The 18050-nt window shown below is 39.5% G+C and overlaps 1 protein-coding gene across 12 annotated transcripts in view; it reads left to right on the top strand.

Annotated features, from left to right (window-relative positions):
* The window catches only part of ZNF346 (zinc finger protein 346), a 29666-nt gene extending 11850 nt beyond the window's left edge, over window positions 1–17816 (top strand). The window contains exons 6-9 of one of the 12 annotated variants that reach the window (XR_007243758.1): window positions 5341–5434; window positions 6528–6672; window positions 8712–8743; window positions 15600–17816. Coding sequence is in view for 2 of the 12 variants with exons in the window: in XM_048487215.1 (XP_048343172.1) it covers window positions 5341–5434; window positions 6528–6633 (200 nt within the window). In the remaining 10 variants the exon portion in view is untranslated. Of the gene's footprint in view, window positions 1–5340; window positions 5435–6527; window positions 9421–12282; window positions 12792–15599 lie in introns of those variants that run through there. The other 11 variants (XR_007243755.1, XR_007243760.1, XR_007243757.1 and 8 more) reach the window with 11 other exon arrangements.
* The last annotated feature ends 234 nt before the right edge of the window (window positions 17817–18050 follow it).

Genomic DNA, 18050 nt, shown 5'->3' with positions numbered 1-18050 from the left:
TTGGACTTTGGAAGAAGCACAGTTATCAGATACTGTGTTAACCAAATGTTTTGAAATTGGTCAACAACATGCTTTAAGTAGCTTTAGGACTGATGCTTGAAGTTTGGGAGGTAGCTAATCTATTCAGCGAGGGATTGGCACCTCAGACTACCAGAAGATTTACCACAGGAATGATGGAATAAAAAAATAGACCAAGAGTGTAGAACAAAAACAGGGGGGGAAATGGAAGGATAAATTGTATCTAACATATTGAGCTATTTTGCATGAGGTTTCTTTTCATGTATTAAGTGTAAACATAATTTCATAGTTGAAAATTATCTAAATGTTTCAACTTCCTGAAGCCCTAAAGGAGAGGGAAAAGTTAACATGGGTATTTTAGGATAAAATGTTGAAATAGTAGTCACATCTTTCAAAATTCCTGTCTAATTAAAAAGATGTTTCCATAAACGTCTGCTTTGAAGCAGTAATCAAATGCCACTGAATTGAGAAAATTCAAAATGTAATGTGAGGATTACTTTAAAAAATAATTTCAGTGAGAAAGTTAGCATCAAGTAGCCACTTGACATGAGATTTTCCAGCATGCAAAATTTGATCCAACTAACAGAGAGACAAATAACACAAGAGATGAATTCCAAATTGGGCTGACAGTGACAGCCAAAACAAATTGAGAACAAGTTGAGTAGATTGCATTGACAACTGAACAAAGACGTAAATTCAAGATCCTCTTTGCCTGTGGATAAACTTTGTTAAATTCTGTTGCATATATCTGGACATGAGAAAAATGTACCAAGATTATACCAATGTTATACAAATGTTATACCAAGATTATACCAAAAAGAGAAGTTTAAATTATCCTTATGAACATATGCAGTTGGGCATAGTATGAATTCAATCAATAGGGTACAGTATCTCCTTGACACAGAAATGGAGCTGTGCTTATAACATTCCAGTATCATATGTTAAAATATAAATAAACATGAGAGTGTGAGAGAATGCACATGTGCTAGAATAACTGTTGTGTGGGACAGAGTTCTCAAAAAGAATCCATTCTTGAACATGCTGTGTCTGAAATCCTAGCTCCTGAAGAATAAGAAGTATGATCACATTTAAAAAATGGAGGGTCTAAATGAATGTTGGTGAGAAAATGAAATCATCTTAAACATGTCTGGTTTGATGTATTGTCAAAGGCTTTTGCCACCAGAATCAACTGGCTGTTGTGGGTTTTCTGGCCTGTGTCGCCATGGTCTAGTAGTCTTTGCTCCTAACATTTTGCCTGCATCTATGGCTTTTGTCACAGATTTCCCTCCATGAGTATAATTGTACGCATTTGTGTAATTACTTTGGTCTTTACATCTATGGCTAGCATTTTCAGAGGCATGTCATGGTAAGATGTGTTTCTCTCTATGTCATAGGGTAGAATGATTGTGTAATGGGATATATGTTTTATCCACATACAGATTATTGATAGCCCCGATGTCAGGGATACCACTGAAATCCATAAGCACCGAGACAGTTTCATTGAAAAGGAAGAGTCTGAAAATCAACAAAACCTGGTTACCAGTACTAAAAAACACCAAAATAAAAACCAGAGACTTTCAGATGAAAATAACTCCACCCAGACACATTTTAATTCAAGAGAACTCTACCAGCACACATGCAAATATGCCTCACCACACTCCACCACCTGTGAGATGGACAAAACATATACATAATCACTCCAGACTGTGCCATGACATTACTGTGACATGCCTCTGAAGTTGCCATCCATAAATTCAAGTGAAAAATTAAGAGCAAAAACTACCAGGCCATGGCTGCAAAGCTCAGAAAACCCATAACAGCCAGTATATCTGGTTTCCATGCAGAAGAGGAAACTAACATTAGCACAAAAAGGATGTGAAATTGTTGGGCTAAGGCTGGGATAATTTTGTATATGATTACATTGTTAATGACACTCAAAAGTTTTAAACATGTTAAACAATTTGAATCTCAAGGTTATTGTAAGAGGAGTTAATATTTTGGTACAGTTCCCTCCAAATAAATTTAATACTCCAAAACATCTCGAATTTTGTTGGATTCTACTAATGAGGAATAAGGAGTTTTTGAAGGATCATATGCCTTAAAATCATTTGAAATTCTGAGACTTGTTAAGGCTAAATGTGTCTTTACAGTTGCTACCCTACCAAGTAAATGTGCTGCAGTACTGTAAACAGAAAAATAGGCATCCCCTTTCAGATACCCAATTTGTAAGGAAATGAAAAAAGCTTATATATTGATTTTTTTAAAAAAGTTTATACCATAGGGAAATGAATAGTAAGCAGAAAACATTATAAAGGGTAAAATAACAAAGTTCATATTTACTCAAGAGTATGTTTTGCTGAAGTGCATATTTTCTCAAGAGCAGATGGCAATGAATTCATTCAGTTTATTTCTATGATTTGTGTAGGTTTGTGTGCTAATTTTGTAATGAATGAAAATGACATGAAAAACTGCACACAGACTGAATAAACGTGGTGCAGATAATAGCATGTTAAGGCGCTGTTGGGGATTTCATATGCCTAGCAAATATATAATGGTTGTTGCTCCTCTATTTAACTTGGTTCAAGGAGTCTTACTCCAGAGGAAGAGCCCTTTGTGCTGGAGAGGGGCTCTGCACTCAATTGAGCATAGGATCCAACCACATCAATAAGGACAGGGGGAATGGAGAAGTGTGCACAGGTTTTCAACTGTATTGGTATTAGATGTAGGGGCAACCGAAATGTAATTTAAAAATATATCCAAATCCTTTAAGGAAATAGCTTGAGATGTTTTATATTTAAACTGCTATTTCACAGTTTTCTGCCTCATAGAGGAATTGCACCCTGAAGTTGTGGTTGTGAAAATGTGTTTGGTTGATTGAGGTATTTTTGAACTTGTGGCTAGAATTCAGCAATCCTCAGGGAAGATATGTAGACTGGCCAGCAAAGGGAAAGTGTGTGCTTATTTGCTAGACTGGGTTAGATCCATAGTACCACAAGGGAGATCTCACCTGCAAGCAGAACACTTGCTAAAACCTCTCATGTGAGACTTCCAAGGTCTTCAATTATTCCAGTCTAAATTTCTCATCATATAAATCGTACAAGTAACTGATCCTATTTAATGATACTCTGTTGTTAAATTAAGCTAAAACATCAGTCTTTTTTAGGTAAGCAGGTGTTTTAAGAATCAGATCTCTCCCTAGTGTGCATTTGTCATTTTATATGCAATTATTGCAGTCTGGCATCAACACTGGTGGAGTATTTTTATTAATACTCTGGTGCTTTCTTTGTCTCTTTAATTCCCCTTGCACTGACACACAACTGTAGGTCTGACTGTCTCTTCAGTAAAAGCTATATTAGTGAAAATCCTTCTAAAGCCTGAACAGATTATGTGCCAGGCTTTACAACGCATGAAATTCTGCTCCTGGATATCAGGGGATCTGCCCAAATGGGAGCAGGGGGTGGGGACTGGAACTACAGGAGAATTCTTGAACCTCCACTCACAGTCAGAAGGCTACTTCCATCATGGAAAAACAATGGCAAGATACAGACTAGCATGTTAGTGTCTTATCCTATTGAATTTCAAAAATGCTTTCTTTCTGGTACAAATAAAGATTAAAGAGAAAAGGGATAAGGGATAAGTATAGAAAAACAGTTTTGCAATGTTAATGCTATGTTCTGTACGAAGAATTGTATGTTGCTGTATAAAGCATCATAGAAGTTGTTGGAGAAAAATGGATTGAGCAAGCTTTCTTGACTTATTAAATTTATTCTAATCTTCCCGTCTCTTTGTCTTTCTCAGAGGACTGGAGGTGGGTTACATTAAAAAAACATACAACAGAATTTAAAACATGTGAACCAGGCTTAAAAGAGTACTGAAAGTACAGGTGAAGATTTCATGACCAAACTAATGTCAAACAAATTTAAACAAGCCCCTTACAGTTATTCTTACAGAAATCCATTAAATGCCAGAGAGTCATTAAAATAGGGGTCTTTCTCAACAGCCCTTAGAAGACCATTTCACAGTACCACATGGCCAATTGGATAGCCAAAATTCATAACTTTGATAGGCAGAGTGCAACTATGGTGGAAAAGAGGTGGTCTTGCACAAGAATGCCAGACCCTTAACAGCTTTAAACCTATGGTCATATCCTCATTATGTTCCTTTGACAAGTCACCATGAATACCACTTTGTATTAGGCTAGCGACCCTGCAAGAAACTCTTAATACCAACTATATCCCCAAATCCATTTAGGCAACACTTGTATAAAATCTTAGTGATGGGGGAGGAAAGTACTATCAAGTGGCAGCCAACTTATGGCCACCTCATAGAGGCAAGAGACATTCAGAGTTGTTTTGCCATTGCCTGCCTCTGCATAACAACACTGGAATTCCTAGGTGGTCTCCCATCCAAATACTAGTCAGGACTAACCCTGCTCAGCTTCTGAGATTGGGCTAGCCTGGGCCATCCAGGTCAGGGATCAGGACCTTAGTAGCATCTGCTATAACATCAGATTCATTCTCCAATATGATGTATACAGACATCTGTCAGCAGTGCCTTTCTGCTGCCTACATAAGGCTAGCAGGTTACTAAATTCAAAAGAATAAATGGGCACACATTGATGTAAACAGACAGCATTAGAAAAGTGTGGAAGAACGTCTGTTTACCAAATGTTCTGCAGCTGATCAGAAACACAGTGGGAGATTTCAGTGTGAAAATGCTGAATAAGAGTTTATCACAACATTTAACTATCAAGTGGGCTTGGATCCATATTAGCGTTTCCATTGTTGCAAAGATTTCTATCTGTAGAGCATGTCTTTGCTGCCTCCTCCCTCCTTTGCTGCCTCCTCCCGAAAGGTTAATCTGGATTCAAGCCAGGGCTTAAACGCAGTTATCAGCTACTTCTGGTGTTTGGTTTCTTAATATAACTAAGAACATTGTTCTTCACCACTTACAGCTTTTGTGAAAGAGCAGGATACTTATCTTGCATGCTTTTGAGTTTTGCACGAAAATGTTACAGAATATAGGCATTTTAACCTCACTGTTCAGGTTTTTTCTCAATGTGCTCTTGACTAAAAATTCATTCAATGGATCTGATAAAGTATACATTGTAGCTTAAGAAGGCTTAGTCTATAATAAATCTGGTGTTTCAGCTGCTGGAAGATCCATTTGGTTGTTTGTTTTGTTTTGCTGCAGTAGATTAACACAGTTGATTCAATGAACTTTGCAACAGTTAGCTGATACCCAAATGTAATTGTGTTTCTTTGTTTTCTTCAATTCTCCATTAACTTGATACTCACATCAGTTTAACACAATCTTTTTCAGCTGGGAAGGGTTATCCCTGCAATACCTGCAACATAGTACTGAACTCTATTGAGCAATACCAAGCTCACATCAGTGGTTTCAAACACAAGAACCAGTAAGTGTTCTGTTCTGTTCTCTGTAGTAGTTAATTATGTAAACTGCCATTGAAAGGAAAGCAGAATTCTCACATCTGATTTTTGCAAATGTATTCACTTGGTTTTCCTCTGGCAAGTTTTGTGGGATGCTGAGATGAGCTGTTTGCTAGTGATGAGCCAAAGTAATAAGGATTTATTAGACCAATGAGGATTATCAGCCAGATGACCCACTACAGCATCTGGTCTGTATCCATTTCAGTTCACCTGAAGCAAGAAAACTTAGCAGTTGTATAACCTCATTTTGGGGGGTGGGTTCTATCCTGTCAGTCTGTGAACGAGCTCCTGAGTTTCATGTTGTTATCTTATTTAGAAAATATTTTGAATTCAGACAACTGCAAAACCCTCAGCTTGGATCATTGTAATGGTGCCAAATTGCTATAAAAATTCTCAGAGAAATCATTGGGAGAAAATCTTTCACATATAATAAGCTGCTCTTTGTTGTATGACTGGCAGTCTTCAGGACTGGAGGAAGACAAGAGGAAAAGCTATATAAAGTATAACTTTTAACATACTCATTTCTGCTTCTTTTTGGGTGGATCTGTTTAAAATGCCGTGGAATCGTCATTGAGCATGTAGATTTGCAGGGTATAGAATAAAGAAACTTTTAATAGTCGCTTCATATGCAGAGTGAGCAGTTGAAGGTTTTTATGGCATAGAGCTTCTTAACAACATCTGGTAAGTGCTTCAGATCAAACTGATGTTAGCTGTAGGAGCCACCTTTAAGTTGGCAGTCCTGATTACACATACCACAGCAATACATCACCAAGTACTATCCTATTAACTTAGCAAAGAAACTCACCTGTGTTGAGTGAGGCAAATTACACTCTTTTGGATACACTTCATTTGCTTACAACTGTAGCAGTTGCTGAACTGCCCCAACAAAGCACCATGTAAGCATAAAAGGTGTCCATTGTGCTGGATGGAGGGAAGGATTTCCAAGACCTAGAATTTTGTTGATACAAGCAAAGCCTGAACTTTCATAGTAGATACGGGTTCATTTCTTATGTACTGTGAAATTATCTGTTCTCATGCCTATTTCTTCTCAAACTACAGAATACCAGGAGCAGTACCCATCACAGGACGGTACCAAAAGCAGCCATACACACGAGAGGAGACAACAGGCCCTGATGGTTACAGCTGCTTTAGTCAGGACTTCTAGAGCAAGCTCCATTGGATTTGGATTGCAAGTGGCCCAAAAGTGAACATCTTTTATCAGCCCACTACGGTTTTGTTGTTTCTCTGGCTAAATGAAGCCCTCCTGTCCTGCTGTGCACAGGTTTAGCTGATTTCAGAACTAACAATTGGCTAAAGGATCTAGAAGGAACAGATTTACTAGTAGGCATTCGCACAGTCCTTTAGAATAGTTTTCATTGTGTAATCTCTTGCAGTAATGGCTGCGGGGGGGGGGGGGTCTTTTTTCTGGCAAGAGGGTCTGCCAGTGTTTTCTCAACCCCATTTTTGCTTTCTGCTCAGAAGATGCAGAATGAAGTTCTCCACCCAGTACCAGCCAGAGAAGATTGACCTTTGGAAGAAAGCTTATAATTTTTGGTAACTCAGTGCTTAAGAATGTGATTGGTATGGCCATAATTGGACAGACTGGCTACTCTCCAGAATGGAGAGTTACATCGAACTTTGATTGGGTTTGTGTGCAAAGTTTCTTAGGCCATTGATTGCCATTTGTTCCCCTCCCCCCCCCTTTTTTTCCCCCCCTTTTCTGTAATTCTGCAGATGCTGGTTCTGGGGCATCTGATGATCTGTTCAGTAAAGTTGGTTCAGTTAGTGGTATGCATGATCTGCTTCCATAAGGCAAGGAACAGAGGGGGTTAGGTGTGTTTCCAGAAAAAAATGTTCTCTTTTCTGTCCTGATACTTTTTTGGAAGCTGTAACATTTTTAACCAAACTGTGCAAAAGTTTCCATTGTGTTACAATGTTTATTGGAAATTTTATATGTGGCAGTCGCTTTTAAAATTGCTCTTTCTCAAAATCTTCAACCAGTTGAGTGAACCCTGGGGAGGGCATTCCCGTTGGAAGAAACCCGCACTTCTTCCACCAGTGGTTTCAGGTCCCCGCCCCCTTTGGATGAGGCTGTTAGCTAGCAGCTATCATTGGGATTTGCATCTTTTAAAGTAAAAATTTGTGGAGTGCTCTTCCTCATTTACAGAGGAACATTTCATTCTCTTATTAAGCTACAGAAGAGAGTTTTGGAAAGCCTTTGTATGTCAGCTTTTTCCAGTTCTGGTTCTGTAAACTGTTCTCTACTGTTAAATATCTATTTTCCAGGGGATCCCTTACAGTCCTTTTTTAAAAAATAATTTCCTGATGCTCAGAAAGGAATATAGGTACTGGCTGGGCACACTGCTAAACCGGCAAGTTAATTTGCTAGAAAATGAGGTGAAATATGTTCGTGTAGGGATTCCTTCATCTCTCCTTGCATGTGTAACAAGGAGAAGGTGGTAAGCTTGGAGTTAACGAACTCCTGAGTTCGTATGCCATCTGGCAGTGGCGTGTATCCAGAACAATCCATTTAAAAATCTAATCTAATTTTTCCAAAAGGCAAATACCAAAAAAATCAGAAGGCTAGCCCATGTCTGAACTGCTTTTTTGCTTCTGTCTATAACCTAGGTGGTTCTCTTTTTTTGTTTCGCTCTGTTTCTGTCTGTTTCACACTTATCCACCAAAACAGGAATTCCTTGAAATTGGTACTCTTGAGTCTTGATTGGCTATAGCTTTGCTGCTTGTCTTTAGAGCTCCCTGCTTTCCCACTAGCTTTAGGTTTGAATCCCAGTAACTATCAAGAAATCCATATTCTCTCTAGGTGATTTGCTCCTTCTTATAGTTGAAGGTATTGTATGATCTTTCCTCATCTCTACTGTATTGCTGATCTCATCTTCTAGCAAAATGGCAAGGGCATTCAGAATGAGGGATGGACATTGGGAGGAGGGCTTGTCATTCCTGTCTGCTGTGATAGGACATGGGTAGTAGCTGGCCTCTTCTGGCCACTTCTGCATCTTCTTCAGTAGTGCGCAGATGGAAGTGTGAATATTGCTATCTGTATATTAACAAGGCTTCTCTATCTGTATATTAACATGTGTGCATATGCCCTCTGTGTCATCATAACCAAGTTAAATTGAGAGTGTTTGCCTTGTTGCTTTTCCAGCAGTATACTGTGTTAAGTGAGGGTGAGTTCCAGGTCAGATCAAACCAGCAGTTCATTTTCTTGTATTCCCTGTCTTTTAGGACAATTCACTGCTACTGGCAGATCATTCCAGGTAAGCAGTCCTGTTCATAATAAAAACTTTCCTTTCACCATTGCCAGGTTTGCGTGTATAAGATACTCAGAGCTCAGACTGGTTAAAGGGGTCTGTGCAGGGGCAGAGGCAGTTTCACATGGGTTTGGGGTGATGGGAGACATGGCTTGGATTTGCCTCCAGACTTCTGTTTCATTTTGAATTGCTTATTCTGCAGTGCCCCAAAATAGTTTAATACCTTTATCACCTAGTAGCAGAGGGGAAGGGGGTGTTGAGGTAAAATAACTTTTGAACAGATTTCTTTAAAACCTCTGTTGTAAGCCCTGTGTACATGCTATTCAGCTTTTCTGTAAATAATGGGACAAATAATGTCTCTTCTGACAACCAGTAGCTTTGTGTGCATAAAACTCGGTTGTAAGGTTCACCTTTCTCTGCATTTAATATTTCTGTTTTAGCATTCTTCAGTGTCTTGTGTTGTGTGTGGAGTTTGGTCCCTGACATGCCCAGTGAACATTTGAAGTCTGCAGAATAGACATTTGGACATAGTGGTTGCCTCTGTGAAACTCTGGCTTTAGAGTTCTGAGATTTATTGCAGTTGCTGATATTTTTGGTCAGTGCAAAACTGAGTGTTTTATTGCCATGTTTAACATGATCAAAATGCTGACTCAGACTGACATAAAAAGATCATGATAAGTTCATGAATTTTCTACCACTTGTTTTTATTTCTATATAAATGTTTTTTAAAGCCTGTTCCTTATTTTAAAAGTTTTTTTTTAATTCATAGCCAATATAGGTGTTCTGGTTTTGTTAGTCTGGGTAATTGGGTCCCTCTGGATCTGGTGTTATCCTATAAGGGAAGGTCATGCATCTGAATTATAATATAGAATCATAAATGGCATGGTTTGACAGCAATCCTTTTTTTCTGCAGAACGTAAGTGTGTTTTTGAAAGGGTTCCTTGGAGTCATGAATTTGGTGGAGGGAAGTACTGTGGATCAGTGGGAGAAGGGACAGGGACATCAACTTTTGACCACAGTGTTTGGAGTTAGACCCTTGCTTTCTACATTTGCGTACAATCACAGACATTCTCAAGAAGCAAAATCCTCAAGAAGCAAAACTGTGTGTCCTGTTGTATGGTACCCAGGTGTTCACTGGGAAGAGTAGGACTGCATTTTCTTCATTCAGATTTTTATTCTGATCATGGATTACATCGTAGTGCTGTTCATTCATGGAATGTCTCCCATTAATAGTCCCAACTGGTAAATATTTTGAGCATGTTGTAATTCACTGAGCCTAATCAAAGCACATAATTCCCAAACATCCAAACTATTGCTCTAGTAGTGTCTTTCTTCGCCAAGACTAGGGCCCTTCCCACATAGCAAATTACAAGTGGGTTGCAGGCGGGATACATGAACCATCCTCACCCTGGGCCATTCGCATGGCTGGCTATTCCATGGACAGCCAGTGCATCAGCCAGAGCGTGCAGCTTCGCACGGAGGCGCGGCTCTTTTTTTGTACTTACCTCCCACTAATGCATAGCTATGTAGACAGGCACACATGAACCCCCAGAGCCTTCCTGATTCCTCATGTTCCAGAATTGCCTGCGTGGCTCTGAAGATGAGAGGTTTAAAAAAAGCATAGTCACATGACGCTCTTCCCACTTGGGGCCGTTCACTCGGCCACAGCTGTGAACCATGTTAAAACCAAAGAATTGCACAAATCACGATTCTTGAAAAACCCGGGTTGAGGGGGGAAATGTGGAGTGGACTCGCGTTAGGAACAGGATCCATGCGAAATTCCCCCCCAACCCAGGTTTTATCCTGCCCTTAACCCATGTTGGAAAGGGCCCAGGTGTAAAAGCCAAAGGAGCTGTGGTTAATGCATTGAGGATTATAGTTCAGAGCTTATTTGGTAACATTGACACAAAGTTTAACAGAAAAGTTTCAGGAGACTAACGTAGAGATATACTTAAACATTCAGAGAGCTTCTGGGACATAGCCTTCCAGGTCTCTGCCCTAGACCACTCCCACCAGAAGCAGAGGAAAGAAGCATTCAGTGATTATAATAAAATCATTTTTTCCAGAAGGTGTTTTCAAATATCAATTTTAGCAATGTTTAAAGGAGACTTCACTTCATAATTTTTCTAGCATTCTCTCTTAATATTAAACTAACTTACTGGGGTACATTTCTGACCACATATTCCCTAATGTTGCTAATAAAATTATAGTACCTGATTATCACAGCTTGTTCCCTAAAATCAAAACTGCTGTCTGTCATTGACAACTTAAAAGTTATTTGAACAAAATGGTGAGATAATCTGTGAATGTATTTTGGCCACATTTTTAGCATTTCTTCTAATATATAACTTTGTCCTTTAAGAGCTATGACTCTTTCTATTTGTTTGGGGAGGTTTTACCCACAGTAGTACATTTAGAAGTACATCAGTAAAACTCTGTTCCAGACTTTTAATGATGTATTCCTTCTGTGGGAAAAATCATTTTAGAACCTATGTAAATGGTAAAGTCACCCTTCTCCCGTCTTTCAAACATTACATTCACAGTAATACTTGACTTTTCATATCCCAAATCTAATTTTTTTAAAAAAATCATCTAGCAACTTCTCATCAAGCCATCAGGGCAATGTGGGTACATTTTGGAAAAGATAAATTTATTTTTGAAGCGTTACCATTTTCAGAGAATTAATTTTCCTCAAAAGCGTTAACTGAAATCTTTATCATCTTTTGGGGCTGTTATCCCTAAACATTTAACTTTGTACTTGTCCATGCATTTCTTGAACTGCAGTTTATGTTTGAACTCATCCAACATTAATAGCCTTTAATTCCCTTGAATTTGTAATCACAAGCACTAAAGATTCTCAAGAAATCACAAGTGTGGAAAGATAACATCCCTGTCAGTGCCTCTATATAACTCAAGTAACTCTTAACTGTTTAAGAGATGGTGATTAATACTTTCCTTTATGAAATTCTAGTTCAATAGTCTAAACTCTGCAGAATGCATGTCTTTGCCATAAATGCAGTATGAAACCTCAGGGTGAGAGACCCTGTGTGTGTGGAGGACTTGCCTGTGAAACATGGTTATTCAAATGGCCACATTTTTTCCTGAAGCCCCTGAATATTTCATGTACCTACAAACTAGAGGACGCTATTTATGTGTCTGGGGGTCAGGATTTCACAATCAAGGTACCTTTCTTGATGTACTGTTTTGTGCTGCAACATATCATCCCATGGCAGCACAAGATACACTAATGCTTGACTTTTTGTTGTATTTTATTCTAGAGGAGGTGTTCCTAGACTTTTGATGAGTCTTGCCAAGTGTAACTGTTACCCAGTGATATGTCAGCAAAGTCCACATCTGTCTTAGACAGTGGAAGAGTTGAATTGCTGTAAAAAAGTTAATGTAGGAGGGGGTCAGGAAAGATTTTGATCTCGCCTCAGTTTGGGCCACATATATGTTGAGAATCTTGGGGGCTGACAATTAGCAATATACCATTAGCAAAAGATTATCAACAGCTTCGTAACAGATCTGATACTTTTTTGCTGTAGGTGGTTTTTCATAGTCTCTGTTCTACAATGTTTGGAGGATATGTACAGAAGCAGCTTTGGAACACCTCGAACCCTATCCAAGGAACTGGTTTTGAAACCCCCACTTCTGAGAAGAGAGTTTTGAAACTTTGTGTGTTCTACAGAGAGAGACAAGTACTTTCCCAGTTCTGGCCACCATGATTTCAATAATGTTGAGAATATTCCCTTGAAAACCACTTCATTTAGTGGTGATTCTCCTCATTTTCCATTTTAGTGTCTCTTTTTGGTTTTCTGATAATATATCTTGACTGGGGAGGACTCTATCCAAATTTATGCTTTCAGCAGATTATTCTTCCTTTTGGCCCACGTGTCCGTGATATAGCTGGCTTCATTTTAAAAGTGTTGTTCTTGCACAGGAATATTACTTACATTCCTGTGTTGGATGACCACAGCTTGAAAAACTGTGCAAAACTGACTTTCATGTGCTGTATCAGCTTCATTAAGCAAGCTATTAAAATCATAGCACTTGTCTTCATGTCTGTATCTTGAAAAGGCTTTGGTAGCCACTACTCTGATCTATCTGATTGTAACACCTTCATCTGTGTCAACTTTGTTAGTGCCTAGGACTGTTAGCGTTAAATTTATTATCTATTTATATATAGTAAATTAGTAACTAGGAGCCCTGCAGTACAGAGTTGTAAGCTGCAATGTTGAAGCTCTGCTTGTGATCTGAGATCTAAGTTGGTTTTAGGTAGCTTGCTCAAGATTGGCTCAGCCTTCCATCCTTCTAAGGTTGGTAAAATGGGTTCCCAGCTTGCTGGGGGTAAAGTGTATGCCACATGGGATGGCCTAATAAATATCCTGATATGACATCACCCAATGGGTTAGTTGTGACCTGGTGCTTTCACAAGGGACTGCCTTTACTTTTTAAATTAGTTCTTTTCTGTAAAGTGGAAATTTCCAACATGCAACATCATGTCTCCTCTTGGCTACCTTGTGAACATGGTAAAGGTTCCACCTCAAACTCAACTTTCCAATTTTAAAAAACTTCCAATGCAGCAGGGCCTTGCCTTCTTTTTCCCAGGCAGAGCTCCATCATCAATCATCTAGGTGTTTATTCCTGACCTGTGGAATCCACATTTAGCACTTACCAGGGCTTATGGTCATCATTGTGTTTGTTGTACAGTTCTCTTGTCTCCATGTCTCCATGTGCTTCTATTGTGGCTTCTCTGTATTTTCAACCCCTTTGAAGATCAACAGTCCAAACCCACCACTGCTTTCTGGTATTTCACAGTCAACAGCAAATGTATCACTGCAGTTCAGGGGAAACACATTACAGACATCTGGCAGGCAACAGATCCTGATCCCCTACTGAACACATGATGTTCTCATGAAGTTCTCTGGAACTTTTTTTTCCCTGTATGTAGGGCTTTATCCCCTTTGCTTTCTGTTCTAACTGGCTCACAGTAGGACAGATCACTACCATCAGCCAGGCAACCATGTTTTATATTGCCAAACCAAGAGGCACTGCTTCATGAAGTGAACCATGCTTTTGGGACTGGTGCAAGGTGGGAAATTTTATTCACAATCATGTACCTATAGAGCTGAAATTATTCAAGAGTGTATTGTCGAAGGCTTTCACGGCCGGAATCACTTGGGTGCTGTGTGGTTTCCGGGCTGTATGGCCGTGTTCTAGCAGCATTCTCTGCTGACGTTTCGCCTGCGTCTGTGGCTGGCATCTTCAGAGGATCTGATGTTGGGAAAGCAAGTGGAGTATATATCTGTTGGAGTGTCCAGGGTGGGTGGGGAAACCTTAGCAATGCGTGAGGTAACAAAGTGACGGCAGCCAGGTCCAATGGATTGAGGGGCATCTGGAATAGAAGTATGAGTAACAATATGAAGAGACTATAGCGCAAAATTGGGAGTAGCCTGGCAAAGATAGCAAGGTCACTGGTGGGAGCATCTGAATAGAACCCTGCTATCTACAGGGTTACTCTCAGGCTATAGTCTTCATTGTTACTCATACTTCTATTCAGATGCCCTCAACTATTGACCTGGTTGCCGCCTTTGTTACTCACAGACAAGGTTTCCCCACCCACCCTGGACACTCCAACAGATATATACTCCACTTGCTTTCCCAACATCAGATCCTCTGAAGATGCCGGCGCAAGCGCAGCCAACGTCAGCGCAAGCGTACTACTTTAAACTATGACGACCGTCGTCCAACTCGAAACCACACAGCACCCATATTCAAGAGTGGATGTCCTCCATAGGGCAGTAAGATGCATTAACAAGCAGTCACTTCATCTACAGTGTCTTCACTTGATTATCAACATTTGACAATCTTTTTGTAAAATATATAAATGCTAAATGTCCTCTTGCAGCAGGGAATAGATTCCCCCTAGTAAGATAGGACAACCATTTGTGTTATCCCTCTCTTTATCTGCCTCTAATCACCAGGTTGTTGGGGAATGTTGGTAGCAGTCTGTATTTTTGCCAGTCCATGGTGGTCTAGCCAACTGTGGTGATCTCATTTGCAATAGTTGGCCCAGGGGGTGATACTTTGTTTTTCATGGCACCTGCTTTGGTGCTAAGGCTGCATTCTACTCCCCAATTATTGGACCCTCAGCCTCACAGCATGGGGGGATCCAACATGCATAGCCTTACCTCCTTTGGGAAATCCACCTTTTGAAAGTCTTGTGTTGTAAGGTGGAAGGTATTTGCCTTTGTGCAAGTCCCAGTCATCTTGGGGGTCAGAAATTTCAGCACTAGCTCCTTAATCATACCCCTTGAATGTTCCAAAGCTGTAGCAGTTCAAGCTAAGAATCCATATCTATAACTGTCTCAACAACCGTTTGAATAATATTATTTACAGATAAGCAGCCTATTCACCCAACTGTAAGTGCAGTTTTCTGACTTGTTGCACTTTGTATCTGGTATTTGCTTCCAAGCCATTTGAATTTGTGCTGATTTACTCTCTCAGCTAGTGGAGGGCAGGTGTGGGGAATTGGCTCCATGGCCAGAAGCCAGATTTTTATATGTTTATGGTGATTGCTAGATTGTTGTGTCCTAATTTCTGGTTACAGTTGTGTTTACACTTGGTATTGAATTATTCCTCTCTAGGTCACTGTTTTGATAGCAACTTTTGTCTGCCTTAGTTGACACTGATCAGTTTTTTTCCCCCTTAACATATTAAGGAAATGTTTTTCAGATTATTTTGCCATGTGTGGGGCTGCTTTCTCATTTTATCAAAAATACTGACTTGCTTCTTCCTATCATCCAGTGTGTATGGCTGGAAACCCTGATTACATTAATCATTTGCACCTGCCCTCTTCCAGGGACTCTGGACATACTACAAAAAGAATACCAACTGTTGAACGATATGAAAGTTTCAAAGCTACAATTAACAACAATGTAAAAACTATCAAATAGAGCTAAGTAACGGTTACTGAGGGCTGTTGCTTTTCATCTGGAACAGTGTCCCTTTTCCAAGTGAGAAACATTTTGGGCTGCTCATATAATGAAGATACATGGATACTGCACCTCATGGCTGATGCATTAAACTTGTGTGCAACTTCAGCATGAGCTTTTTATTAGACCAGGATTGAATCTTTATTTTTTAAATTTTGGTGGGTGGAAAGATCAGCTAGTCAAATGTCATGCCTTTGCTCATTCCCACCAAGTTTGTTTTCTGTAGGGTTGATTCTGCTGGGAAGCAGTGCTTTGTTGTTGTTTTTCCTGCTTTCCTACAGCATCTAGGTGTATTGGGCACTTCTTGGGTTTCTCCAGTCTGTCTCAAACTTGCTTTGCTCCAAAGTTTTGGAAAAGATCACAGAAAAGCCTGGATGGCTGCCAAGTGAGCAGGAAAGTTCGGATTTCTCCAGTCCCACCCGTGCTGTAGCCATTTCTCCCATGGCAGCCATTTGTTCTCCCTGCTACCTAGAGGCCAGTTTGGTTTTGGTTTTTAAAATGGCCATTGAAGATCATATTGATATAACAATATGTGTAACGGGTTCTCTTCGTTACCAGCTTTCACTTATAAAAAATCCATTTCTTACCCATTTCATTTTCAAAGCCAAATCGAAAGGAACAAGAGGAAATACAATGAAATTAAAGAAAAAAGTAAAGATTCAGAAGGCTTTTATGGCCAGAATCAACTGGCTGTTAACGGTTTTCTGAGCTATGTGGTGGTCTGGTGGTTTTAGCTCCTAATGTTTCGCCCACATCTGTGGTTGGCATCTTCAGTGGCATGTCACCGTAAGATCTGTTCTTACAGTGACATACATCTAAAGATGCCAGCCACTGATGTGGGCTAAACATTAGGAGCTGAAACCACTAGACCATGACCATACAGCCTGGAAATCCGCAACAGCCAGATTCAGAGACACTTTAAGACACTTCCTTAAAATATTGTGTTGATATGAGTTGTCACTTTAAAAAGAGAACTGGAAAGGTCCTGATGGTGACCACTGCTAGGAAACTGAGCAGGGAAATTATAGGGAAATCTCCTATGTGGAAGTTCCATGCCCCTGCAACAACAAGGAAACTTCCTGTGAGGTTGCTGCTTTCATCTACAAGACTGTTCTTGCACAAAGTACGGCAGCAACAGATTCCAAGTTATCTTTTTGTTTGTAAAGACTTCAAAGAATCTGCAGGTATATCTGGCAGATTCTTTTAAAAGCCTGATGGCTTGTCTTGGTAATAGATAACTGTATGTTAAAATTGAAGTGTCAATTGACCCTTGTTATACTGTGAAGAAGCGCCTCAACCAAATCATGATATTTGATGTAGTATAGCACTGTCAGAGTATCTTCTGAGATGGATGCAGACTGTATAGGGTTAGGGAAAATGTGTTATTTCAATGATAAAATACTGTAACTAGAGCCCTGTGAAAATGTTATATCCCTGCACAAAAAGCAATATTTCTTGGTTTTCTGCAAATGCATGCTTATATGCATACACCCTCTCCAGTTATTATGAAGGGAAAAGGAACTACATTTGAGTAGGAAGCAAAAAAATGTTTACTTGCATCCCTGTGTGGGGCCTTCGTGCCCTCTAATTCAGCATCGCTTGTGCCTAATAGTTCAATGCAGCTATTCTCAGTCTTCTGAACTATACTGAGTCTTTTGGACTATCCTCTGTTCCTGTGAAGAGAGAGGTTACTATTGCAAAGTCTTGGACATCTTTCCATGGAGGAAATTCTGTTTGCCTATAATAACTTTCAAGACAAGAATTTTGACATTTTCCTGTTTCAGACACTAAATGTATTAGACTTGCCAGCCCAATTCAAAACTGTTCCTCTTTGGGATATTTATTGCTAATACTGACTTTTCATCAACTTAGTTTAACAAAGTTGAACTTCAGTGTTTTCCGGTGTTGTTAAAATTCACTGCATTCTTTCAAATAACACTATGTGTATGATTAGTTCCAGAATGTAGAGACTAGATAATGAAGTTAGTAGAAAAAAATGAATTTAGGGAAATGTTATTTTCCTTAGGATGTGTGAATTCTTATCTGCAAAATGGTGTTAATAAACAGCACTTAAGTATTTTTCATTGATTGTGCAGAAAGAGTATAAGTAATGACAAACTTGTGAAAAAAGCCTCAGGTAAGAAGTGTTGGGAGAGACCAAAGGAGCAAAATCATGGGGGAAAGTCAGTAAGGGCTATATGCAACTGAGCAAACACACATCTGCATGATAAAATACTTGGTTGGCTTCAGTGCAAATCCATTTTTGTAGTCTCTTTGCATCATACCGGTACTAATGGGGAATTTCAGCATGAGCGTAG

Source organism: Sphaerodactylus townsendi, linkage group LG03 (assembly GCF_021028975.2).
Source record: "Sphaerodactylus townsendi isolate TG3544 linkage group LG03, MPM_Stown_v2.3, whole genome shotgun sequence".
Taxonomy (NCBI): domain Eukaryota; kingdom Metazoa; phylum Chordata; class Lepidosauria; order Squamata; family Sphaerodactylidae; genus Sphaerodactylus; species Sphaerodactylus townsendi.
Note: the sequence above shows the minus strand (reverse complement) of the source record. Positions and strands in the feature narration are given on the sequence as shown.